Here is a 27141-nt window from a genome sequence, read left to right as displayed (position 1 = left end):
CATCGGATATGTGTTGCATTTATAAGTTCAAAACAATTTGCTCCATTATTGTGCGCTTTTAAGCATCCTTATCCTAAAGTAATTGGAATGTAGTAACAAAATATCGATTTAATTGCCTTTAATTCGGTATTCTCCATAGGGTTAGAAACTTCCCTCATAATTGCCAGTATAGTTTTTGCTATAGGCTCCACATAATGGAACCGCTTAATCTTAATGTCTTACAACCTATACATACCATGCAAATTGCTTCACATAACTTAACTTATATTTTCAAACTCAATAAATCTCGATTTTATGGAAAACGTGAGCAAATAATGATAGCGATTAATCATACTCTCTCTTTTGGATTTCTTATTATTAAATTTAACTCTAATGAAAATATAAATTTATTTTCATATACAATAGTTTTTTCAAGGCAATGGTAATCCTATTTTGAGAATTTTCCATTGACAAATACTTAAAGATATACGCTGCCCGTTTTCACCCAAAATATGTCAAAAAAGAACTACGAAGAGATGAAACCATAAAGATTCGACATAAAATAATTTACAAAATCAACTATTTCTTTATTTAATTAAAAAAAAAAAACAAATTCCAATATTACTAACTTTAAAAGTAAAAAAAACTAAACTACAACAAAATCAATTCGAATTTTATAAAAACTATAAGGAAACATAACAAATTATCTACATTCGAGTTCGCCTGTTTGTTAGTATCTACACAAAATCAAAATTAAAGTTTTCCTTGCTGAATCATTAAATTAATTTTCTCATATATCCAATCAATGTATTTCTCAACACGAACATAGACACCGGGATGATTGGCATAGCCGCAATGTTGACCCCATGAAATTATGCCATACAAAGTTTCACCACCTACAACAAAAATAAAAAACAAAAAATAAGTTTGAAAACAAAAAACATTTTTTTTCAACGCATACTAACCCTCGTCAGAGCAAACCAAGGGTCCACCCGAATCACCATCACAGGCATCCACATTTTCATCCAAATAGCCGGCACAGAACATACCTTCACTCATGGCATTGCCGTAGACATTTTTGCGGTGACACACATCGTCCGGCAGAATGGGAACTTCGGCTGCCCTTAGAATGTTGGAGGGGGCTGGAGAAGGAGAAGAATATTGTTATTCACTTCATTTTTTTCTTAACATTCACCCCTCAACACTTACTTGATGTGCCCGATTTAATGGAACCCCAACCAGATATTGTACACATGCGATTCGCCTGCAACAGCGAACCCTTTTCGGGTAGACAAATAGGCTGTACGTAGTCATTGAAACGCAGGGCATTCTTGAGCAGAATCAATGCAATGTCATTGTTCATGTGTTTCTCTTCACGGAATCGTTCGTGTATATACCAATTTTCAATGTTCGAATCAATTTCCGATGATTCGGCAATATTGGCATAATGGTCACCCACACGTACAAAATACGAACCCTTCGGATAACCGGCCAAACAATGTGCGGCCGTTAGAATTAACTTCTTGGAAATGATGACAGCACCACACCAATGACTGGAGATACCCCCACGACCACGTGTACGTATGGTTGCCTGCCATGGGTGGCGACCACGCTTGGCAATACTGCCATTTATTACACGCTCTTCGGGGTGGGCATATTCATCGATCAAATTCATCTTGAAATGGCCACATTGTTTGGGTTGATGTACCGCCTTACTGGACCTCTGCCAGAGGCCTTGATATTTTCCCAAATCATCTAATTCCAATAGTTCGGAATCTGTATCTATGCTCGCTGTTCTCGTCTTGGGTGTGGTGGTCACAACGGGGCGGATAATTGTGGGTTTCGGACCAGCTGTACATTTTATACCAACATCTTCGGTATGTTGACAATTATTTTCACCCCAAGTCCAGTGATTACATTTATCCAGGGTGGTCTCATTGCCCAGACAAGAAACTTGATCCAGCCAAATGGGTCCACTACCGGGGCCATATATGTTTTTGGCTACTTGCTGTAGAAAGAGAGCGTAAAATCGGAAGAGATTATTTATATTGTAATATCTAACATAAAAAGTCGGCGAAGCTGGCCGGAAGCTCCACTATAAGGTTCGCATTCAAAGTGTTTAAAATCGATCGATATCTTTATATAGCTCTTTTATCTGATATATTTATATTAGAACATGAACCTATATTTAAAATAGTCTGGCAGGTATAAAAAAACACTTGCCAGATAAGATGAAATACCAAATAAAAGGCTCTTAGGTCTGAAAATCTACACAGTTACGCAGTGGCTACATATGAGGAGATATTTAAAAACGTACTTTCTTGCGGACAGGAGCTATATATGGAGGATATGTCAATACATGGACCTATAACTTTTAGCTAAAATAACCGAGTACTTAAAATGTGGAAAAAAATTCTCTAATACTTTTAAAAGACGAAAATCGGCCAGGACTTTTATATGGTCATTGTATAAAAACATGAACCATTATGGGCCGTTATATACCATTCTCTGTACCCAACATCTTAAGGAATGTATGTGCGAAATTTCAAAGATCTGTTGTGATTTTAATGGCCATATCGACATAGAATTTCCAATATATGAGGTTAAATATAGCCTTCACCTTATGGTAGGACCTACTTACCGCCTTGCCATAGAATCCCAACGAATTGCACACAACCTGAGCTTCCTTTTGGCCAAAATCATCATCACACACAGTACCCCATTCACCACGATAGAAAATCTCCAAACGTCCCTCGTTCTTGGAACGGCCACCTTCCAAACGATATTCAATGGGGGCCTGAAATTAAAAACAACACTCAACCCCATTCCCATTCAATATTACAAAAATCCATGCTTACATTACAAACTTGTGGACTCTCATCGGAACCATCACTGCAATCCGGTGTAACATCACACAAAAATGCCGTCGGTATGCACTCTTCCGATTTCGTACATAGCCAATAATTATCGGGACATTTGAGTTGTTGTACCTTACAGACAACACCCACAACTTCATCAGGTCCACAATTGTTAACACCCCAACCCTTGAAATCACATTCACGCAGCGAAGTTTCATTGCCACGACATTCCACTTCATCCATATTGAAGGCAACATTTGTACCGGCTGGCGGGTAAAATGAACTGCCACGTACCTCAATGGCACCCATTTTGAAACCTAATTCACGGCAAACAACATCGGCATCCTTGAGACCGAACTTGTCATCGCACACATAACCCCATTTTCCCAAGACTGTCAACGAATGGGGGAGAAATTTATTAAAAAATACATATCAGATTTCGGCAATCATTTTCAAATACTCACTTTTAACTTCGACACGTCCTTTGTTGGAACTTTCACCACCAGTCAAACGCACCTCATAGCCCAAGTGATCGCATTGTTCTTCATCTTTGCGATTGCCGCAATTGTTAACGCCATTGCAAACCTGAAATAAAACAATTGGGCATGTCAGTTAGCATAAATTAAAATTGCGATTTGGTGTGGTGAAAACCGAACTTAGTATTAGCCACCGTTTCATGGAAAAATTCTCTGATTTCAGCCTGTTCTACTACCTGTAAATTCAAATTCTTAGCACCCTGAACTAATGGATAGAAATATATTTAGACCATACATTAACCGTTCCAATACTTTCGGGATATTAGAACGAAGGGGTTAAGATCAGGATACGATAATGAATAGTATTTCACAAATGCCCGACCTAGTGATTGATAAAATTGCACATGACTGGCTGTTACAGTATCGGAACCATAAACACTATTCACAATTTTAGCCACTTGGCTTACATTTTGACCTTTGTCATCTTTCTTTACATATAACAGCATCGCCCATAATGGATAATACCATTTCCTACATGTTGAAGGTATAGCCTAATTTTACCAACGAAATGGCTTAATATTTAATTTGGGTAATTTTGAAGGTTTAGCCTAATTTTCCCAACGAAGTGGCTTGATATTTAATTTGGGTAAATTTGGGTTCTTGGAGAGTTAAAACCCTGTTTGGCGAAAATTTTCGACAAGGGTCCAAGTTATGACATAGCCCCCTAAATATGAGGTTATAGTCTCATTTTTCCACCAAAGTGGCTGCGGGTTTTGGGAGGGTGATGGACATCTTTGAATTCAATACAGGTCCATGTTTTAACATAACCTTGCCCGTTATAGGTGTTATTATGATTTTAAACGATTTCTTCAACCGCAAATCGTTACATTTCCGATTTCTTTGTAGGCAAAATGCTTCTTCACAGAAAATTGTCAGAATAGGTCCAGGTTTTGAAATACCCCCTATAAAGGTTTCGACCTATTTAAGTATTTTTAATGTTATAGCCCTATGTTTCAACCGAAAGAGCTGTAATTGGTCATTCCGCGTTCTTGGTTGTTCAAAAACTTCTTCACAGAAAAATGTCAACATAGGTTCATTTTTCGGAATAACCTCCATATAAAGGTCGCGCTTTTTTATAGGTATACTCATGATAATATGCACATTTGCCAATGGACAATATTCAGCTCCTTACTGAAACAAAAACAAAAAATTTTCAGAATAGATCCATATTCGATAATAAGATCTGTCCCGCTTTTAGTTATATTTATTATTTTATCCGATTTTTTTCAACCGAAGGGTTATCATTTCGCATCCGTAGTTCATGCCAGGTAAAAACTTATTTCCGGAAAATTGTCGAATATGTCCATGTTTCAACCGAAAATTGTTAGCATAGGTCCATGTTTCGCAATAGCCTCCACGCGTCCTTTGTTAGTCCCGTCCTTTGTTAGTTATTTGCATGATCATAGGCGCAGTTTCCAGTCGAAAATATTCCGCTTCTAGGCTTATTTGCAACAGAAGTGATATAATAATAATTCCGCTTTCAGGTTCTTGGGGGTTACAAAACATATGCGTAAAAAAATGTTTCCCATTTTTGGCATATCTCTTCCAAACTTAGTTCACAAAATGGTTAAAATTGTACAAAAAAATAGTATAAAATCATCGATTTGACCCACAGCCTATTATATTTACCAAGCCTAGATCAAGTAAGGAGGTGGGACCCATTGGTCCACTCCTTCTGGTACCTCACCTACAAATGGTGAAAAATGGTCAATATTTACAAATCCAATAATAGTCGATCGGTAAGTACGATTTGAACCAAACTATGTACAACATATTATATTTGCCAAGCCTAGATAAAGTCCGAAAATGAGACCAATTGATCCACTCCTTCAGGTACCTCCCCACAATTGTTTAAAATATTAAATATTTATAAATTGAATATTAGAACCTTTTATCTTTACCAAGCCTAAATCAAGTCCGAATGTGGGGCCCTCTGCTTCTGGTACAAATGGTCAAAATTTTCAATATTTATAAATGTAATATCAGACAAACGGACTATCCGATTTGAAACTTTGCTTAACCTATTGTTTTTACCAAGCCCAGATCAGCCGAAGGTTAGAGCCGTCGGTGCCCTCCTTCACATATGGTCACTATTTTATAAACATCTAAATTTATTTTCAAGCGAATTGAATAACCGATTGTATCAACATTTACTCCGAAACCTCTTTGATAAAAACATATACCTGTGTGATTCCGAACGCCTCCGCAAGTCATAGTCTTAGGGTATATATCTGTCGGGAATACCAACTGACACGTTTGGTATTTCATTCTGTCGGAATATAAAAAACCTATTAGCAGATTATTTACCAATTTTAGGTATTTTGAAATCCCACCTTATGGTGAAAGCTATAGAAAGATCGACAGCCCACTTATTTGGCCCAAGGACGAAATTGAAATTGAAAAATGGAATTGAAAAATATAGATATATGTAGCTCCCATATATAGGTTTGTCCAACTCACCCAAGTCAAAATGTTTGACCGATTGGCACAAAATTTTACACAGCCTACTGAATTAGGTGCAGATTGTCGTTTTTGTCCGATTCCATGTAAACTGTGTTCCGATTTTATATAAATGGTGCACGAATGTTCCTATATGTCATTCGATTTGTACGAAATGTTGCATAGCATAGTTAACTAAGTGTGAATTTATGTGTGCTAAGTTTCGTAAAAATCGGTTCAGATTTAGATATAACTCCCATATATAGTTTCATCCGTTTTTAAGTCAATGATGCACCAAAGATCCAAAGTTAAACCGACTGGCACAAAATTTTGCACAACGTACCGAAGTTACTACAACATAACGTGTTTCAAGTTTTGTTGAAATCGGTTCAGATTTAGATAAAGTTCCCATATATATAGTTTCGTCCGATTTTTAGTAAATGGCGCACCAAAGACCCAAAATTAAGCGATAGTCCGATTAATAAGAAATTTTGCGTAACGTATTAAATTGAGTCTATAATAACGTGGGTTTAGTTTCCTGGAAATAGGTTCACATTTAGATAGAGCTCCGATATATACTTTTCTCGTCCGATCTTATTTAAATAGTGCACGAAAATCCCTATATGACTTTCGATTTACAGGAAGTTGTGTATAGCGTATTGATATTTATATAGAATGATGTGTGTTGAAAGTTTCGTTGAAATCGTTTCAGATTTAGATATATCTCCCATGTTTATTTTCGTCCGATTCTCTGCAAATGGTACACTAAACTCCCATAGATTATCCAATCCAGACAAAATTTGAAATACCTTTTTTCGTATGTTTAAAATGATGTGTGAAAAGTTTCGCGAAAATTGGTCTAGTCTTAAATATAGCTCACATGTATATGTTCGTCCGATTTTATGGTTAACGGTACACTTAAGTCCTAATGTTTGTCAAATTAAGACGAAATTTGCATTGAGTCTAAAATGACGTGTGTTAAGTTTTGTTCGGTTTCGATTTTGATATAGCTCCCTTATATATTCTTCTGATTTCATCTAAATGGTGCACCAAAAATTATCATTTAGTCAAAAACTATCATATAGCAATGACATTTTTCACTATATCCTAACGTACCCTAGAATAAGAATCTTGGGATCATCACTTGTATATTACCAAAGTAGTGAAGGATATTATATAGTCGACCCCTTCCGACTTTTGAGCTATCCCTACTGGTTTTGGAATTTTAAATTATTTCATTTTCAGTTTCTCGAAGCATAAAAAAATCGCCATACTTACCTCATGCTGAGCAATACATTTGCCATTTCCACAATTAAACGGACAGCTATTGTCATTCATGCGCACATCAATGCCCCGGGAGGATTCAAAAGGATCATCGAAAGGATTCGGTAAATTGGGATGTTTTTCGTGGAAATCACGTGAATGTTGGTGATGATGTTTCGAGGAACTGGGGATATGCTGATGATGTTTATGCCAATTGTTTGTCTGATCATGATCGGAATGGGTAGAACGTTGAGATTCTACGGTGGTATGTTGGAAATCATAAAATGTACCCGATTTATGACCACCACCACTGCCAGGTTGGACAGACGTGGTGGTAACTAAACTATGCTGTTCACCTGCAAGTATAAGTTCAACATCAACGTCTTGAGGGGTGCTTGTTAGTGGGGGTGTAGGTGTGGTGGTAACACCATGCGCATGCAATGGATTGGATGAATGAGTGGTGGTAGTTAATTCTTCGGGATGCCTATCTACGGGTGCTACTAAATTCATGATATGGGATTCTGCTTTGGCGGCCAGGTTTTCATCCATGCCACCACTACGATTTAAATAGGGTCTCAGCATTAATTGCAGAGCCTCTTTAAGGGGTAATTGTTCAGGATTAATGACCTCCTCTTCCCCGTCCTGATGTTCCGAATTTGGTTTTTTGGAAATGTCTAAACGATTTGATGGTTTTATGGCCGCTTGTTGGGGAATTTTACGTCCAGCCGTCCATGTGGTGTTACGAGAATGGGCTACCTCCGCATAGGGAGAACTGTAATGGGGCTGATTGGGAAATGTTTGTATGGTGGCATTGGATAACTTCGGATAACCATGAATCAGGGGAAGGGGTGTAGTTGTTTTGGGAGGTGCAGGAATTTGGGGTTTTTGTTCAGAAGCAGTGGGTATGTCATTTCTTGGGGTACTAGGTGGTTGTAGACCCCCGTACAAATTTGATTCTTTGACAACAGTTAGGACTTTACGGGAACCCGAAGGTGCGGGTTCCAATTGATTATTATCATAACCTGGCCATATTACACCTGGGTAGTTGTCAACATTTATTGTTGTAACAACATGATCGCTGTCGGTCAGAGGTCTTTGTCCCTCCTCATCAGTGGGATTGTAATTGGGTGGCATAAGATGTGTTATAGGAACATCAACACCAGGACTTAATGGTATGGGTGTAGTGGGAGTTTTACTTTGTGGTAAAGGATATCGAGAACCTTGTGGTTCTTTTCTAAACGGAGGCATTAATGTATCTAGCGGTTGTCTAGGTGTCTCCTCCAATGGAGGCATTAAATGAGTAATGATCGGTACTTGAGGGTAGTTATTAGGAATAATTGGAGTCCAAGTATTTCCGGGCGCTACAAAATGAATGGTTCGGGTGAAATTTTCACGATTTAAATTTGGTGGCAATGGATACGGATGATGGACATTCTGAGGTATGGGATATTGGGCATGAGGTTGACTATTGCCAAAGACCTCTTCGGAGGCCTCTTGTGATCCAATGGGCTGAGCATAGACCACAGTCGATGTGGTACTCGTTCCACTTCCTGGTAATGGTGCTAATGGTGTTTTATAAGTATGTTGATTATAATTACGGTCGGGTCGCAGGGATCCTTCTTCATAGATGACGGTATGTGTGGGTGACTGTTGGTCAACGTTTATGGCAGTGCCAGACCATACGTTTGTCGTAACAGGTTTATTGGGCATTGGTTGCCAGCTATTTGAATGCTGATCATAAGTGGAACCATGTGGTCGGGGTACATTCATACTGGTCCAACGATCTCCACCATGTGTCTGATGTGTTGTTGTTGTGTGTGTTTGTTGATGGTTATATGTTTGTGTGGGCGGTTGGTATTGTGTCACGGTTGTTTGTGACCATTGGCCGTTGTTGTTGGTGTTACCAGTGCCATAGCTGTTGGAAGCTTGATTGTTGTAACCTGAGAAGGGAAAAGAAATTGAAGTCAGATTTTTAAAAATATTAAATTGGTTTATTCAGATTTTGGATATATTGTGGAAGCTATCGATGTACTATCGATCATGGAATTCATAAAATAATAATGCCATAACATTTAGTCTGTATAAATATATATAAAGCAATCTCCATTTTTGGTATTTCTAACGTTTTAACCGTTCATACAACCCATGAGGCTATAATTTTGGATTTCGGGTTCTTGGAGGATGAAAAACATATTTCCGAAAATGGTCAATATATACTTTTTTGCAATGTCCCTTTTAAAGTCCCGCCCCATTTTCGATATTTTAAAAATGTTAGCAGTTTTTTCAGCCGATGCGGGTGTAGCTTGACATTCCGGGTTCTTGTGTGGCAAAACATTTATTCTTGGAACATTTTTAATATAGGTCCATATTTTATTTTGGACCTCCCCACAAATTTTGATTATTTTTGGGGAGGTATCAGAAAGAGTAGACCAACGGGTTCCATCATCGTACTGGTCTAGACTTGGCCAAGATAATAGGATGTGCAAATTTTGGTTTAAATCGTGGATTCCTTTCGCCTAATAATCCATTCAAATATATTGAAAAGTTTGACGATTTGTGGGGGAGGTACCAGAAGGAGTGAACCAATGAGTCCCATCTTCGGACTTGATCTAGGCTTGGTAAAGAAAATAGGTTTTGTTTGGTTTAAATCGGACATTCCTTTCGCTTTAATATTCAATTTATAAATATTGAAAATGTTGACCATTTGTGGGAGAGGTACCAGAAGGAGTGAACTAATGAGTCCAATCATCGGACTTGATCTAGATTTGGTCAAGATAATAGCATAGACATAAGAAGGAGTGGACCAATTGGTCCCATTTTTCGGCATGATCCAGGCTTGGTAAAAATAATAGGTTGTACAAAGATTGGTTCAAATCGGATAGTTCGCATGATATTACAAAATTAATTGTTTGCACAATTTTGACTTTTTTTTGGGGGACGTACCAGAAGGAGTGGACCGATATTCTCCATCTTCGAACTGGAACTATACTTGGGAGAAATATTAATGTCCAAAGTTTGGACGAAATCGGTTAATTCCTTCGAGAGTTATCGTGCGCACCAGCCGGCCAGCCAGACGGATGGACATTTGTAAATCGACTCAGAATTTTCTGAAACGGATTGGCCTTAAGGCTGGGGGTATAAAAGTACAATATAAGGGTATTGACCGATTTGGGATTTCTAATTTCCAGGTCATTATGGAGGGTATGAATAGTGTAGCTTGACCGAACTTAATACCGTTTTTTTGTATTTCATGTTTAGTGCTTCTTTTTCACTATTGGGTGGTTTAGACTTTGATATATCCTGCACATAACGGGAACGACCATTATGGGCCATTTTAATATATTTTAGGCCGCATTTTTTGACCTCCTGCATCGGAATTTGTATACTATTCCGCCAAGATAATAGGATGTGCAAATTTAAGTTTAAATCGTGCATTCCTTTCGCCTAATAATCCATTCAAATATATTGAAAAGTTTGACGATTTGTGGGGGAGGTACCAGAAGGAGTGAACCAATGACCTCCTGCATCGGAATTTGTATACTATTCCGCTATAATATTGATTTCGTATTCTCAAAGATCACGAAACCTCATTAGAAAAAATATACTCCAAATGCAGCAGTGGGTTTTTATACTGCCTCACTATCAATCTAGACCTTTTGAATATTACAGGAATTTTAATAAGTTCCGCCCTGTCGAGCAGAACAACCTGTGTACATTATTTTCTCTCTTCTCTTCAGTATTTTATCTCCTCCTATTTCCTCACCTTGTGTATGTGTATAATCATAATTGCTATTATAAACACCATTATTACAGCGATCCGTATTGCCAACATTTCTCTCGAGATCGCACACCTTACGGCTGACACTGAACACAGTACCGGGACCACAGTCCATAATGTGGGTGTAGCCATTGGTGCAGCTTAAATATTTATGCCAGTCATAGGGATGCATGAAGAGACCCTCGGCGCCAGGTGGGCAAACCACTTCAGCTGTAAAATAAAATCAAAATGAAAATAAATTCTGGAACTAATCACCCTCAAATTCCCACTTACGTTGTTGTTTCACCGCGGTGTTGCTTGTCGTTGTTGTTGTCGACGTCGCCGTTCCCTGCCCTGCCGAACAATTTACCTTATCCATAAAATCACAAACTTCCATTGCTCGATTCCAGGCGGTACCGGGACCACAACTTTGTATGTGGGCAACACCATTCGAACACATTACAAATTTGGTGCAATCATAGGGATGGGGATAACGTCCATTGGCATTGGGTGAGGGACAACTAACATCGCCAGTTGCAGGAATATAGTGTGTAACGGTATTATAATTATTATTATTGTAATTGTTATTCGTTGTTGTTGTCGTGTGTGAAGTTGTTGCACTTCCTCCAGCTCCCCCGTAATGCGATTGTCCTTGAGTTTGTGTATTCACATATGAACTACGATCATACTGGGAAACAGCTTGTTCATTGTAGCATGAACTTCTTTCGATGCTGAACACCTGTCCGGCTGGACAATTTTCCACAGCAATGCGACCATTGGCACAACGCATAAATTTATGACAGTCCTGAGGATGTGGATATATACCAAATGTTCCGGGGCCACAACTGATACCCAAGTCACGATCTGAAAATATGGAAAAGTTTTTTGTTTAATTTTTTGATTTAAGTTGATATCTAGAAGAGTTTAAATCCATTCATTGCGGAAGGTAAATAGTAAAAAAATAAGACCTAATATATGCCAGCATAGTGTGTTACGGTACTAATAAGGAAAATGCGAATATTTATCATCAAAAATGAATTCATTGTTTTTCGAAAATTTATATACTTCTCCAAGCGCTAGAACCAAATGTCGAACCACTTATTCCTCATCGATAGAGACACCTCCAAAATAAGGACTTTGGGTGCATCTGCTACAGGCGATAAAAATCGTTGACCATGAACATTTTTCTCGATGTCAGGGCCGCTCAAAAAAATAATAGTTTGTGAGGGCTGGATTTTTTCGATTTCTTCGAAGACTTCTGGTAAACAACTCTATATTGATCGTTCTGCATTGCTGAAGGGTAACAGTCGCCATATGACAATTTTTGCCAAAGAAACACACGACCATTAGCTTCGAAGTGATTCTTTCTCGAAGAACTACCGTTTAGGGCTCACAAAACTACAGTCACGATTCTTCACATGTAACCATCTTGGAAATGTTTATTGAGGCATCGTCCGGGTGACTGCATCTGTATGATTGTTATTCAGAGCTGCCTCATAGGCCTGTTGTCTAAAGGTTCATGTTTGTACCTTTGTATCCCTCTTTCAAGATCATAACAAGACAGCTGACCCCTATCCATAATAGGGACAAATAGTCGAGCGCAAAAGTCAACTTATAGACTTTTTGGTTTTTGCCTCTGACCAAAATGTCGATTTTTAGACTTTTCGACTTTTGCCTTTGACCAAAAAAGTCGACTTTTCGATTTTGTCAAACCTGTTCAAACTCGAATGCGCAATTTTAGGGCAAATTGAGCTTTGTGGTAATAAACCAAGTATTTATGAAGAAAATCGAAAGTTGATCTCGAAAAGTCGACTTTGTGATTTAGATTTTTCAATAAAAAAGTCGATTTATCGATTAGACGAAAGTCGATTTACCTAATCCATATTCCTATGGAAAGGGAATTCCCCAATGTTCTTCCAGTTCGTAGGGCCTCAGCTTATTGCGAATAGCAGCGGCTTTTCCAGACAACTTAAAACGGCTGTCGAACGTTCCATCCAATATCCTAGGGTAATTGGTGGTCGGAATCTGTTCTCCATTGACCATTGAGTTCAGAAGGACGAAGTTTGACAAGTTCATTGGCTAATACCGTTGCCTCTGCTTGAAAGTCTGGTCCAATAGGGATATCGAAAATTACTCTCAGTTTTCCCATTATTCGGGAAAGTACGGCAAGTACGGTATGGATACATTGCTGGGGGCATCCTTATTCACCGTGGGGACATCCTCATTCAGAACTCGTATTTAGTAGCCATTGTACCCATGGTTCTGTTTATATTCTTCTCTGGATGGCGCTATCTTCTGCCATTCCCAATGTTGCCATGCTTGATTATTATAATGTTAGCAGTTCTCGAATGCATTTCATCTGGAGGGAGATGTATGCCTCTTTTTAAAAATATTCAAAAATGTTTCTAAAAAATTTGTCCTCCTTCACTAGAATTCGAACTAGGGACCAATCGGGACTTTTTAAATGTGAAATTCGAAAAAGGGCATTCCTTAACCATTGTGTTTACTTCAGCACTAGCCAGTTTTAGGTGTCATCTATCGTTGCATAGAAACAACGTTTCCTTGAATTTAGTATTGGTTTTGGTCCGAGCTTAGTGTTGTCATTCTCCTCTGGTTGGCACGATATGCTTTTATTCCTATTTGGTGTTAACCTCACGTCTTGATTCCTAGCTTTATTATTATAATGTTAAGAGGTTTCGTTTTTAAAGAAGCATTCGTGCGCGGAACCCACCCAAATTTTCTAAAATGTTCCAGCAACCCTTCCCCACTTATTTTCAAATAGACATGGGAATTTCCAAAACCTTTATTGTCCATTTAAAATATGTATTTTAGACTTACTTGCTTGCAGGACATGTTCATTGGAGAATTCATGTTGTGTTGTTGTCAAATATTCCACTCGATCATAGGCCTCTACTTTGTCACGAGGTATACACTCCTTGCGGGATATACTAAAAACGGCACCACTTGCACAAGTGTCAATGTTGGTTGCTCCATTGGAACACTCAATATACTTGGTGCAATCGAATGGATGTAGGAAAATTCCACTCAGGCCGGGCGGACACATTAGATAAATTAAGCCATCAACTAAGCAAAAATTTTTTTAAATTATTTATAGAAAGTGAATTAAAGAAATTATCCACTCACTTGAACCATAAGTTATTTCCATATCCGAAATATGCCATTCCTGACCATAAGACGCTTCAATTTGTGGTACACGATCCCGCCGTTCAAGCTCTTCTTTCATTACACATTGTTTGCGAGACAAACTGAAAGCTTTACCCGATGCACATGATTCGGATATCATACGACCTGCACGGCAGGTTATATATTTCGAACTATCAAATGGATGAGGATAATCGCCGGACAGACCAACTGGACAATAGACCATAGTATGAACATCGAAATGTTCTTCAATATTACGATACGAATTCACCTTCTCCAATTCATTCAACAGACGAACTCTTTCGGTTTTCAAAACCTGACTGCGTGGCAAACACATACGCCGTGTGGTACTAAAGACCTGGGATGGACCACAGCCGATAACTTCCATTTGACTGTGTACACATTTGATATATTTCTCCGCGTTGAAGGGATACAAATGGATACCCTCAGTGCCGGGTGGGCAGGTGATGAGGGTTTGGGCTGGAACGAAATTTAAGTTTAGCGAAGTTTCCTCTAAAATTCCCAAATTTTCCGACTTACCATATTCATAGCTAACTTCCGACACAATAGACAAGACGTGATCTATTTTTTGTATTTGATCCAATGACTCACAGTATCCCTTCGAAATACTAAATGCTGTGCCTTGGACACAATTCTGTATGGCCGTATTGCCATTTTTACAATTAATAAATTTCGTATAATCGAAGGGATAGGGGAAGAGACCGGTAATGCTATTCAAACATAAAATATCACTTGTGTGTGGCAAATCATTGTGACCACCAACACTACCACTTGTGTTCGGAGGAGGGAGAGGAGTGTGCTGGGTATCTGTGGGGGAAAGGAGAAACAAATAAAAATTGATTTTTGTTGAAAATGCATTGAATATTTTTGGCGGATTTATAAAAAGCGAATGCAAAAATTAGCACAGATAAAGCAATTAACAAGCATATCAAATATTTACATACGTGTATTATTAACGTTTTACTTTTTGGTATTAAAATCATTCATTTGGTATTAAAATCGGAATATAAGGGCCTATATTTCCGAATAGGAACAAAATAATGAAACTACTAAAACTTCGATATTTTTAAGTTTTCAATTCCATCCTTAAAAAGTTAGATGTTTTTTAGATAGTATTGGGGTCCTTCCAAAAAATTATCAATATTGGTATACTTACAATGCCACATAGCACTCCTATTACTGTACATATACATTTTTCTATTTTTTCGGTATTTTCCAACTGAGTTTCCTTTAGTTCGTCGTACTGATTCCTAATGGGTGAAATGTGGACTTTGAAAAAAATCACATAGTAATTGTATGGGCTTTAATTTTTTCTTTTTTAAACATAACCCTCTTCATAATATACTCCATATACCCACAAAACTCATATATTATATGTTCAGAATTTTATGAATGTTCTGTATTGTATGAATGCAATTCATAAAACTTTAAATACAGGTTTCTTCTCAGAGAAAGAGAGAGAGAGAAAAGAAAACATATTTGGACTGTATTGGGTTTTCGGTGTTTTTTCTATGACACAGAAACTTTCTGTAGTTTTTTTTTACATTTTGTTTTTTTTTTGACAACCATATTCGCATCCTAAGTCGCAATTAGAACAATCATCAAATATAAAAATTTTAAACCCTCGGCAGGTCATTTTGCTCGTATCAACGATTATTTGACATATTATATCCGGTATTTATTCCGAAATAATTTGGAAAATTCATATGCGAAGTTTATAATAGCAATGCAGTGTATGAAATAAACAAACAATGTAAGCAAGAGGAACAATAGCCAAACATGCGGTTACAAAACTAACAACAACCAAGTGGATTGTCAATGTCAAAATAAAATGCAGCCGAAGTGTGATTGGTGGTGTTTTTTTTTTTTTTCTTTCTTTTTTTTGGGAAATTCATTCGAGAGAATGGCAAAAAAGATTTAACTCAAATAGTGGAAAAGTAAGACGAAGAAAGAAAAAAGTTTTGATATTAATGAAACTTTGACATATTTTTGAAAAATGGAGAGCTTTTACGATTATAAGAAATTTTACTCGAAATCTAAATGAGGTACATGGACAATATGAAAAAAATAAAGTATGAATAGAATTATTATTCATCAATTTTTTTCTGTGTAAACACAAAGTGTATATAAAATTCTACGTCGATTTCTGTCGAAATCACGATAGAGATTGCAAAATTCATTCATATTATTCCCAGGGTGTTTGATATCAAAATTTGGATTTTGTTATAATTCCCATATAACGGTACCGTCTATTTTCCGTTTCAGTCGCATAGTCCATGCTTTCATGTTTGGTGGATTTTATGCTCATTTTTTTCGCAGAAAATAGTCAACATAGGACCATATCCCAAATATAAAGGTCCCGCCCCATTTCAAGCATTTTCATAGTCCTAGGCAAATTTTCCAATCGCAGTGATTCATGCTTTGTTATAGTTCCCATTTCTGGCATTTAAAAAGTTCAATCCGAGTTTTGCCATTCCGTGCTCTTGAATAAAAAATATTCTTGAAGACTCCCATATGTAAACTTTCCGTCCTATTTTAGATATTGTGATTGTCCTGGGAGCACTTCCCACTTTTCAAATTGGTTGTAATTTGGTGTTCAGGGTTTTTCGTCTGTAAATTATTTCTTTATTTCTTTCTATTTCATCGAAGAAAAAGTTCGCTTTTGGTCCATGTTTTAGTCCTCATATAAAGGTCTCGCCTCTTTCTAGGCATTTTCCAACCGTACCGAATATATATGTTGCAAATTGATTGACAAATTTTATGATGGAGGATATAAAAATTCTATATCGAATGTAGCATGGAAGGGCAAATCTTTCTGCGGAACCAAATCCAGGGCCTAACTAAATACGACTATTAGCCTGTACAACTTTCTTCAATTTATTACAATGTATATATCGGTATATTATCGGTATACCAAATAGTGGCGAACTTTGGTTCCTCAAACGTTTTATAAAAAATATATATTTTTTTTAAATATTAATCATTTGTGGAAGAGGTCTATGAGAAAGAATGAGATTGCGATGTGCGGTTGGTCCCTTGCAGGGTTCTAGTGCATATTACTCAACCGAGCAGGCAGTAATTTATAAATCGATTCAAAATTATCTGAAACAGATTGGGTCCAAGGACACTTACATCCTAAGTGTCGGCATTTCAAAGAAGACCAGTTTTAACATTAAGGCGAAGAGGGGTCCCCTTACCCCTTCATTCTCGATTTAAAATGTTTATGATTTTCAACTTTTTATATAAGCACTTGAGGACTTAAAGGACAAGGAAAAGAATTGACATATTTTATTGTTTTCGTTTTGTAGCTTTTTTTATTTAACTGCATCGCCCGATTCTAAAAATTCCAACGACATTCGACATTTGGATTAATAGTTTTTGAGTTATCTTGCCCGCCAATTGTTAAAACCCTGTTTCGAGAAAAACGCTTAAAATCTTGAACCAATCGAGACCCCCAAAATCTTGAAGCTTGTGATGGTGGAAGAAAATCCCTAGCTGGGTTTTGCATTATTAGCTAAGGTTTTTTTTTTAAATTCATTTTTAAAATATTCGACTGGGGCGGATTTTAGCACAATTTTTGAATAATACGTACTTATTATTGAGTCTATATCTCGTGAACTATTCGAAATATTGCTTTTCTCTCTTAAGCAATATTTTTCCTCTTAATTAGATCTAAAAATTTTCTCTTGAGATAAAACCAATAAAACAACACCATCATACTGAAAATAGCACAACTGCAAAAAATTAAAATTTAGACATACTTTTTCCATGTTTTTCACACTTTTTTCAGAAACTGCTACTGACTCGGCCAAACAGTATATGACAAGAAGATAGCCAATAGCAAATCAAACAACTTTTCTTAAAACCCCGATTTCATTGGTTGACTCCTTCACATAGTTATAGCCTCACAAATTCATCAAGATGAACCAAAGAAATTCACTCCCAATTGTATGTTTATAGAAATAAAAATTGCTATGCTTTTTTCAATAAATAGGTACAAAATTGAAGTAAAAATTAAACATGGAAAAAGTATGTCGAAATTTTAATTTTTTTGCAGTTGTGCTATTTTCAGTATGATGGTGTTGTTTCATTGATTTTATCTCAAGAGAAAATTTTTAGATCTAATTAAGAGGAAAAATATTGCTTAAGAGAGAAAAGCAATATTTCAAATAGTTCACGAGATATAGACTCAATAATACGTACGTATTATTTGAAAATTGTGCTAATTTTAAAAATTAATTTAAAAAAAAACCTTAGCTAATAATGCTAAACCCAGCTAGGGATTTTCTTCCACCATCACAAGCTTCAAGATTTTGGGGGTCTCGATTGGTTCAAGATTTTAGTGCTGCACAGTGTTATTAATATTCATCATAACGTGTCGTCTCGAAATTGATTCAGTCTTCTTTGTGGTTTTAGATATTTCTTATATACTTCTTCATGAAAATTGTAAGGTGTTAACACTGGAATACTTATGTTCATATACACATAAATATTTCGTTATATACAATGGAAGCGGATGATATAAAGCATTAGTGACATCTCAAGCAATGAGAAAATAAAGCATTATGAAAAAGCAACAACGCACATATACATATATACAAAAATATTAATCATCTTCATCAACTCACGACCATGCTGCTGCACTGTGGTCGTCACATCCGTGTGTATACCCCAAATACTACCTGAACCGCAATGAACTTTTTCTTTGTAATCACAAACCAAACGTAGACTATCAAAACCGGTACCGGGACCACAATTTTGTATAAATGTTTGACCATTCGAACACTGTAGGAATTTTTCACAATCTTGAGGATGAGGATATAAACCATTAGCACCAGGGGCACACTGAACATTTTCATCGGCAGCTTCATATTCCGTGACCACGAGTGTTGAGCCCCATGAACTTCCCGGCACACAGTGTATCTTTTCTTTATAGTCACAAACTTTAAGGTTACTATCGAAACCGGTACCGGGACCACAATCCTGTATGTAGGTTATGCCATTGGCACATTGTAGGAATTTGGTACAATCATAGGGATGGGGATAGAGGCCAGAGGCTCCGGCAGGACATTTAACTTGGGATTTATCTACTTTACCTATTATTTTGAAGAATTGTTACAATAATAGAGGTTTAAATATGAGGACAGGGGAGGGAAAATGAGTTCGGTGAAAATAATTCTCTTTTCAATTTACCTTGAACATGGCTATGAACCTCAGCCGTTCCACCGCGTCCTGTACAATCCACCTTGTCCTTGAAATCACAAACTTTCATTGGTATGCTAAAAGCCGTTCCAGGACCACATTCCTGTACGTGGACATTACCATTGGCACAATTTATAAATTTTGTACAATCAGCCGGATGTGGTTCTAAGCCTTGCGAACCAGATGGACACAACATATCTACACTTTCGGTGGCATCATCAATATAACGACCCGCCCTCTGAGTCGACTGTGCCAGCTGACCATGTGTAGTTTTGGTGGCAGTGTAGGATCCCGTCAAACCGGCACCACATTTCACTTTATCAGGGCGATCGCATTCCAGTGTCTCAGGATTGAAAACAGTACCCACCGAACATGATTGAATATGGCCACGACCTTTCCAACAATTCAGAAAACGTCTACAATCATAGGCATAGGGTAATTGTCCGGTATGTCCCGACGGACAACCCGTATAATAATCGGTAATATCATTTTCCGATTGTTGTATGCGACCGGATGTTTGGTGGGTTGTCTCACGTGTTGTAGAGGTTCGTTCATAAATAGGTTGAGGCTGTTGATGTTGATGCTGCTGATGATTATGATGTTGATAATGATAACTACCTTCATGCCGTGGCTGCTGGTGATATGAATTGTCATTGGAGCTATGCGCCGACGACGATGATGACGACGTTGACCATTGTGGCGATGATCCCCGACTTTGATGTGTTATTGTCATCTGATAATCGTTATCGTTGCCATTACTGCCCAGATTATTGGGATTATGTGTGTGGTGATATTCACCGCTTACGGGAACATACTGATGCGTTCGATGTCGGGTTGTATATGTTTGTGTTGTAATCTGAGGATCAGAGGTATATACAGTTGTCTTCACGCCAGAGCTGTAGGTCTGAAAGAGTAAAAAAAGACGAAATTGAAAAAAATGAAAATGCATATAATGTATAAAGTTAGTGAAAACATAAAAAAATCTGAAATACTACTAGTGAGAAAATAAAAAAAATCGGACAGAACTGGAACTACGTAGTTTTTTCAATACGAACCTAGATGCAAAATTTCATGACGATTAGTCTATAAGTATTACATTACAATATACACACACGGGCAGACGGTCAATCGGTTTGTTAAAGGGTGGATCTGGATCTTGGCAACAGGCCTCACAACAAAATTGTGTAGGGTATAAATAAGGTTTATCTTGGAAACTATTGAACTTTCCGGTTGTTATAACAAACGTCTTCAAACCCATATTATCTGAAGTTATACGTTCTTGCATTGGTTGCTGTGGAAGCCTTTGGCAGAGTTATTCCGGTGCATAGAAGCAGCGGCCGTGATATTGATAGGCGTGCATTATTGCACCCCTCTGTACAGTACAGGCCTATCTCGCTTCATTTAAACTCTAGTGACACTAAGTGCATGGGGCTAGCATTTAGGAGTACCCTTCCCCATTCTCGATTTCGACGGGCATTATTTCCGATCATTGGAACGTCCAATTCCAAAAATTACAACGTCGTTTTAAATAGTACACAAAGTTAACAATTTGGCACACATGTAAAATTAAATTGTATGAAAAATTCCCAATTTTCGACCACAAACCCAGTTAGAATATAAGGAATCTATTGACCGATTGCATTTATCATACGATAGCTATATATATACAGAATACGCGTTTAAAGTTTGAGAAACACTTCCGAAAATTTCAAGGGACATTCTTGATTAATTTTTTTTAAAAGCGAGAATGGGGATATCCCCTTAGGTGGGGAACTGTCGAGGTAGAAGATATGCTTAATGTGTACATTCCGAAAATTCGTCCACTTTTAAATAGTAATAAGAACCTGGTACTAGGGGATTTCAATCCACCCGAAGAAAGCAAGACGTTACTTCAGATGGAGAACAGATTCCGATCAGGCCGCTTATACTTGCGGTACAAATCCCGAAGTAAGACCAATCTTCCCAGCAGAAGCGACAGTATTGAACGATGGTCGTGACGAGCTTCGTCGTACTGAACATAATGATCGATGGAGAACATATTCCGACCACCAATTAATTACTCCCATATATCGGATGTAACTTTCAAAAAGTTTTCCATCATGCAGTGCCTTGCCCTGCGATACGCTGAGAAGTTGGAAAAATTATGGTCAGCAGGGAAATATTTTTGATCTCTTATAAAGTAATAGGCAGGACAGTGATAAGCTATGCGCTGCCAGTGTGGTTTGCGAATATATGTGGTACGCACTGAAAGAATATTCAGGCCTGCCACAATGCCGCCGAATGAAATAAAAAGAGTGTCTCCTCATGACACCAATGAAATATATTCATACCAAATGTGCAGCACCTACTTGAGTTTTATCGCCGGGAACACACCTACCATAGCATTATGAACATGTTTCCCATGCCCTGAAATATGTTCGTGATCTACAGAGAGAGAGGTCCAAAGACACAAGCGTGAACCTCTAAATCAAATCTGAATAGCATTCACACAGATGCAACAATACCGCATGAATGCTATACTCGTAAACAATTCACCATATAGAGCAGCAGAAGAGAAGCAGCGAGTCGTCTTCGAGCAGCTAAGGAGGGAATGGTGCAATCACTAGACACCAATTGATGGTTCGATACCTAACACATGCCCAGGATGTGGGCTACAATAACACGACACTGTTGTACCCATTCAACTTTCCTTCTGGTACTTCCCCCACAAAATGGTCAAAATTGTGCCAAAAAGTAAATTTATAATATCATGCAAACGGATATATATCTGATTTGCACCAAACTTTGTACAACATATTAAATGAAGTCTGAAGATCGGACCCATTGGTCCATTCCTTCTGGTATCTCCCCCACAAAAAGTGTCAACATTTTAAATATTTATAAATCCGATATTAGGTGAAAGTAATGTCCAATTTGAAACAAACATTGCAAAATGTAGTATCTTTACAAATCCTAGGTCCTGTGTGTACTTCTGAAGACCTCCGCAAACCATAGGCTGAGGGTATATATCTGTCGGCAACACCGACTGACACTTTTAACAGTTTTTTTTTACATTTTGATTTGCTACCATATTATCAATATCGATTTAGAAATTTGAATGTTCACCTCATAGTCGAGGGTATACAAAGTTCGACCCGGCCGAACTTAACGAACTTTTTACTTGTTATAAGGTTTGTATACCAGATTGGTAATTTTGTATACCAGATTCTTCGAGGTTGACATACATACAGAAAATCAGCAATACAGGTTCTTGTTTTGATATAGTCCTATATGAAGGTTTCACCAATACGCATGACATATAGTCCCCATAGAAAGAAACCGCCAATTTTCTGCATTTTAAGGGCTTAAGACGCATTTCCAAACAGAAAAGGATATAATATGTCATTTCGGGTTTTTTGGAGGCGTAGAAAATAATCGTATTATGTCCATTATTTGACATAGTTCAAATAAAAATCCAGCCCAATTTAAATAGACACTAATAGTACGTTTACATTTAACCGGATTTCGTTAACCCAGTGGGTTTCAATTGTCAATTCCTTTGCATATATTTCAAATAAATCCTCATAAAGTAGGTTAACCCGGTAAAAAGTTCTAATGTATATGCCGTTTAAAAAGGTTTTTTGGCTTTTTCGGGTTTAGAAGCTGACACACATGTGCGAAAAAAAATATAGTTCCTATTTAAAGGTCCCGCCAATTTTCAGTATTTTAAGTGTTAACCCACACTTCTCAACCGAAAAAGTCTTTTACATACATATGCGTATAAAATTATTATAGGACCATATTTAGACATAGCCCCTATATATAAGTTCCGCACAATTTTTGGCATTTTGAGGGTTTAAGCGGCATTTCCCAACCGAAAAGGCAGTACATTGGCATTTCAGAGATTTGGAAGTTGGCAGATGGAACCGATGATGGATATGGACATGGATGATGGACATGTATCATAAAAGTCCAGTCCAATTTACGATAGTTAGAGGCTTGTAACCACAATTTCCAACTTTACATAGATAGCAAATATTTGAAGTTTAACGTAGAGATCGCCTTTTGGAACACACCCCATAAAATGATTTTACATAAATACCCCATGGTCTTATTTTAGATAGTTTGATGGTCCTAGTTGTATTTTCCAACCCATTTCCGATAATATCATATTGATATTACTCAAACCCACTATTTCATATATGGATCTTTGACCTAGATCAATATATAAAATTAGAGGCATTTTAAGTACTTTAATGATCTCACGGGCGTTTTCTACGGATTTTTAGTAAGTAAAGACATCTTCGCCTATATAAACGGTTCTTGGCCAATTTCAGGAATTTTGAATGGTGGACAGAATAATAAGGTCGACTAGCCATACTTAATGACATGTTTACTTGTTTATTATTAATTTTTCTTATGTTTTCATTATCAACAAAAGGGCAAGCAACCAAGCCCTTGCAACATAAATAGTTTACACATTTCCGATTACGCAGTACAAAACATAAGAATTTCTTTGTCATTGCTTTAGCACGAAATGACTCATATAGAAATTTCTAATTGGATTTCTTGAACAAAAATAAAAAAAAAACAGAACCGCTACAAAACAATTGAACAAACACAACACAACAAATGGAATCGAAGACATCACCATCAATTCAACGTGATCAGGAAGAATTTGTGCCACAAAAAAACCCAATTTCCAATTAGTACTACTATTGAGACAGATAGGAGGTAGCTGGGAAAAACAAGGGTATTCATTTGAGCAAATAATCGCAAAATATTGTTTTTTTTTCAACAGACTATGGGCAATTAGATCGCATATTGCTTTATAAAGACGACAACATCAACAACAATATCAATTTTTTTCATTTGCAAAAATCATAAATTCCGATCCGACTAGAAGCCAATGTTATCAATTTTAAATGATCTTCCAAGTGTTATCATCGACAATTTCTAATGAATTTTGCAATGGAAATAGATGGACACGAACACACATACACACGAATTGACATATAAATGGACTTGTTTGTATTTTAAATCGAAATAAAATGGATTTTATAAACACAAATAAATATCCTTTTTATATAGATATATATTTTTCAAATACTAACCGCATTTACTCCACAATTTAACAGCAAGTTACCCCATAACACCAACGTCACAAAAGTCCACTTCATTTTTTTGGAATTTACATTCCACATTTTTACAAATATTTGTTTGTTTTTCGAATAGTATTTCTATATATTTTTCGTAAACCACAATAATTAAAAATATTTCCTTTTTTGTAAAAAAAGTCACTTTCTTGTTTAGTTTCGTAGGGACCACCGAACCGCTGCCACCGAATGGCAAATAAGATTTAAATTCTCTTTATCATCTCATCCAGCGGAAAAGTAGCATTTCACCCAAGTACAGTGAGCGAGGAGAGGCTCACACTAACTGATAATATAATTCTTTGGAAGTGAGTGCGGCGGATTTGGGTAAGAGTAGAAGAGAGAAAAAATATTTAAATGACTGTCTCCGACAAAAATAAAAGATTATCAACAAAGATTCCAAAAATTATTTAACATTAAAAACACTCAGGCCCCGATTTATTTGGATTAAGTCCATTATAAATTTTATTTTTTATATAGAAACGCTCCTCCTGCACATGAAATCATTCTTAAAAAGTTGACACTTTTATATCAGAATGTTTTTGAAACCCCCATCTGGATATTTATATGGGGCTATGTCAAAACATGGATCAATTATTATAATTTTGTGGAAATGTATTTTTACTCTCCCCAAAAAAAAACCTGAAATGTCCAATAAAACCTTCAAGATCCCGAAACTGTGGCTATTCCAATCATTCAATGTTTTTACTTTTTAGTAGGAAAATTTGACACTCAACAAACCAAAATATCAAATTTCGTTAGAAAACCTACTTACCCGGATAATCCTAGCCTCAAAATACATATTTTTGTTGTTTAAAGATTCCGGCGGAAAATTCTATAGAATGTGGAGGTCTACGGAATTACATACAGGTTTTGTTGTTTTTATTCAGAGCTACCAAAGAATGTTCCCATCTTCGGACTTGATCTAGGTTTGGTAAAATATTTCAATTTGCAAAATTTGGATCAAATCGAACATTCAATTCGCTTGTTATTGGATTAAAAATTTTGGTACTGGGTGGGAGGTACCAGAAGGAGTAGACCGACGGATCCCATCTTCGGATATAAACTAAGTACTGTAAAAATATAGCATTGTGTAAAGTTTCGATGAAATTAGATACTCAGTTCGCTTCATATGATATGTACAACTTTTCAAAATGTTTACCCTTTGTGGGAGAGGTACTAGATGGAGTGGAATGCAAACTCCCATTTGTCAACATTATAAACTCATGGGTAGGACATAATCTAAGTACGGTAAAAATATTACGTTGTCTAAAGTTTGGATCAAATTGGATATTCGGTTCGCTTCATATGATATGTATAAGTTTTCAAAATGTCGATTCTTTGTTTGGGAGGTACTAGAAAGATTGAGCCGATAAATCCCATATTTCTACATTATTACTAACTTACTTAGCTGGCTTGTTACAGAACGGTTGTTCCATAAGATGTTGTTTTCTACTTGGTTTTTCCATCTAATTCGTGGCTTTCCCCCTCTACGGGAACCATCAGTAGGCTCATTTTTATATGCCTTTTGAGCTGGGGCATCTTCATTCATTCGCACAACATGGCCTAGCCACCGTAGTCGCTGCAGCTCAATATGACTGACTATGTCGATGTCCGCGTATAAATTGTAGAGCTCGTGGTTCATTCGACGCCGATATTCATCGTCGACGCAGATCGGCCCATAGATCTTTCGGAGATTTTTTCTCTCAAACACCCCAAGCGCTGCCTCATCTGCTTGCGCAAGTACCCATGCTTCTGATCCATATAATAGCACGGGTAGTATCAGCGTCCTGTAAAGTGTGAGTTTGGTCTGGCGAGAGGTGGCCTTGTTTCTAAACTGCTTACTTAGACCATAGTAGCACCTGTTGGCCATCACAATCCTTCTCCGAATTTCAAAACTGATATTATTCGTTTTATTTATGGCGGTACCAAGGTATATAAATTCTTTAACTACCTCGAAGCTGTAGTTCTCAAGTTCCACAGTTGGTCCGAGTCTACTGGACGTCTTGCGCGTTGATACCATCAGCTTGGTCTTCTCGCCGTTTACTGCCAGACCCACTTTGGCAGACCCACTTTGTTTAAAGGTGGCTGTTACCGCTCGCAATGTTCGACCCATTATATCGATGTCATCGGCGTAGGCGAGTAACTGATGTTGTTTGGTGTACAGAGTGCCACTTAAAGTTATCCTGCATAGCCGTATTAATTTTGCAGGAATGCCGAACGCAGACATGGCTTTAAAAACCTCTGAACGGATAGGGCTGTCGAATGCGGCTTTATAGTCGACAAATAGGTGGTATGTGTCGATGTGTTTTTTGTGGGTCTTTTCCAGGATTTGGCGCAGAGTGAAAATCTGGTCAATGGTGGATTTGCCAGGTTTGAAGCCGCATTGGTATGGTCCGATGATGTCATTGACCATTGGCTTCAATCGTTCACACAGCACACTGGATAGCACTTTATATGCGATGGGGAGGAGGCTTATTCCTCTATAGTTGGCACATATCGTCTTGTCTCCTTTTTTTGTGCACGGGACACAGGATGCTGAGGTTCCAATCATTGGGCATGCATTCATCTAGCCAAAATTTGTTAATCAGCTGGTGCATGCTCCTGACCAGCATCTGGCCACCAGTCTTGAATAGTTCGGCTGGTAACCCATCGGCTCCTGCTGCTTTGTTGTTCTTGAGCCGATTAATTGCTTTTATGACCTCATCTTGGCTAGGTGGTATGCACTCTATACCATCATCTCTTATTGGTTCTGGGGTATCTTCTTCATCGCCACTATTTGATACTAGTAG

At 37.4% G+C, this 27141-nt stretch overlaps 1 protein-coding gene across 1 annotated transcript; it reads right to left on the bottom strand.

Annotated features, from left to right (window-relative positions):
* Window positions 1-732: 732 nt before the first annotated feature.
* LOC133338851 (uncharacterized) lies at window positions 733-25151 on the bottom strand. Its single transcript, XM_061546956.1, has 17 exons — window positions 25125-25151; window positions 19209-20121; window positions 18644-19102; window positions 14535-14822; window positions 13977-14474; window positions 13671-13916; window positions 11477-11696; window positions 11127-11353; window positions 10839-11063; window positions 8674-9015; window positions 7091-7431; window positions 3302-3422; window positions 2838-3229; window positions 2621-2776; window positions 1189-1987; window positions 945-1121; window positions 733-875 (listed from the first exon to the last, which is right to left on the bottom strand). The coding sequence occupies exons 1-17, from the start codon at window positions 25149-25151 to the stop codon at window positions 733-735; spliced, it is 5574 nt and encodes a 1857-aa protein (XP_061402940.1).
* Window positions 25152-27141: the final 1990 nt, after the last annotated feature.

The sequence above is a fragment of the Musca vetustissima genome, unplaced genomic scaffold, assembly GCF_032173495.1.
Source record: "Musca vetustissima isolate MV318-11 ecotype Yass unplaced genomic scaffold, APGP_CSIRO_Mvet_v1 utg28348, whole genome shotgun sequence".
In the NCBI taxonomy this organism is placed as follows: domain Eukaryota; kingdom Metazoa; phylum Arthropoda; class Insecta; order Diptera; family Muscidae; genus Musca; species Musca vetustissima.
The sequence above is the reverse complement of the archived record's forward strand: the minus strand, read 5'-3'. Positions and strand labels throughout refer to the sequence as shown.

Bases quoted from the DNA above. Each gene is read 5' to 3' on its own strand.
- LOC133338851 (XM_061546956.1), bottom strand. From the start codon at position 25,151: ATGTATTTTGAGGCTAGGATTATCCGG. The intron at 11,697-13,670 runs GTAAGTCTAAAA...CCATATTTTCAG, and splicing joins TGAACATGTCCTGCAAGCAA to ATCGTGACTTGGGTATCAGT. The intron at 1,988-2,620 runs GTAAGTAGGTCC...CTCTTTCTACAG, and splicing joins TGGGATTCTATGGCAAGGCG to CAAGTAGCCAAAAACATATA.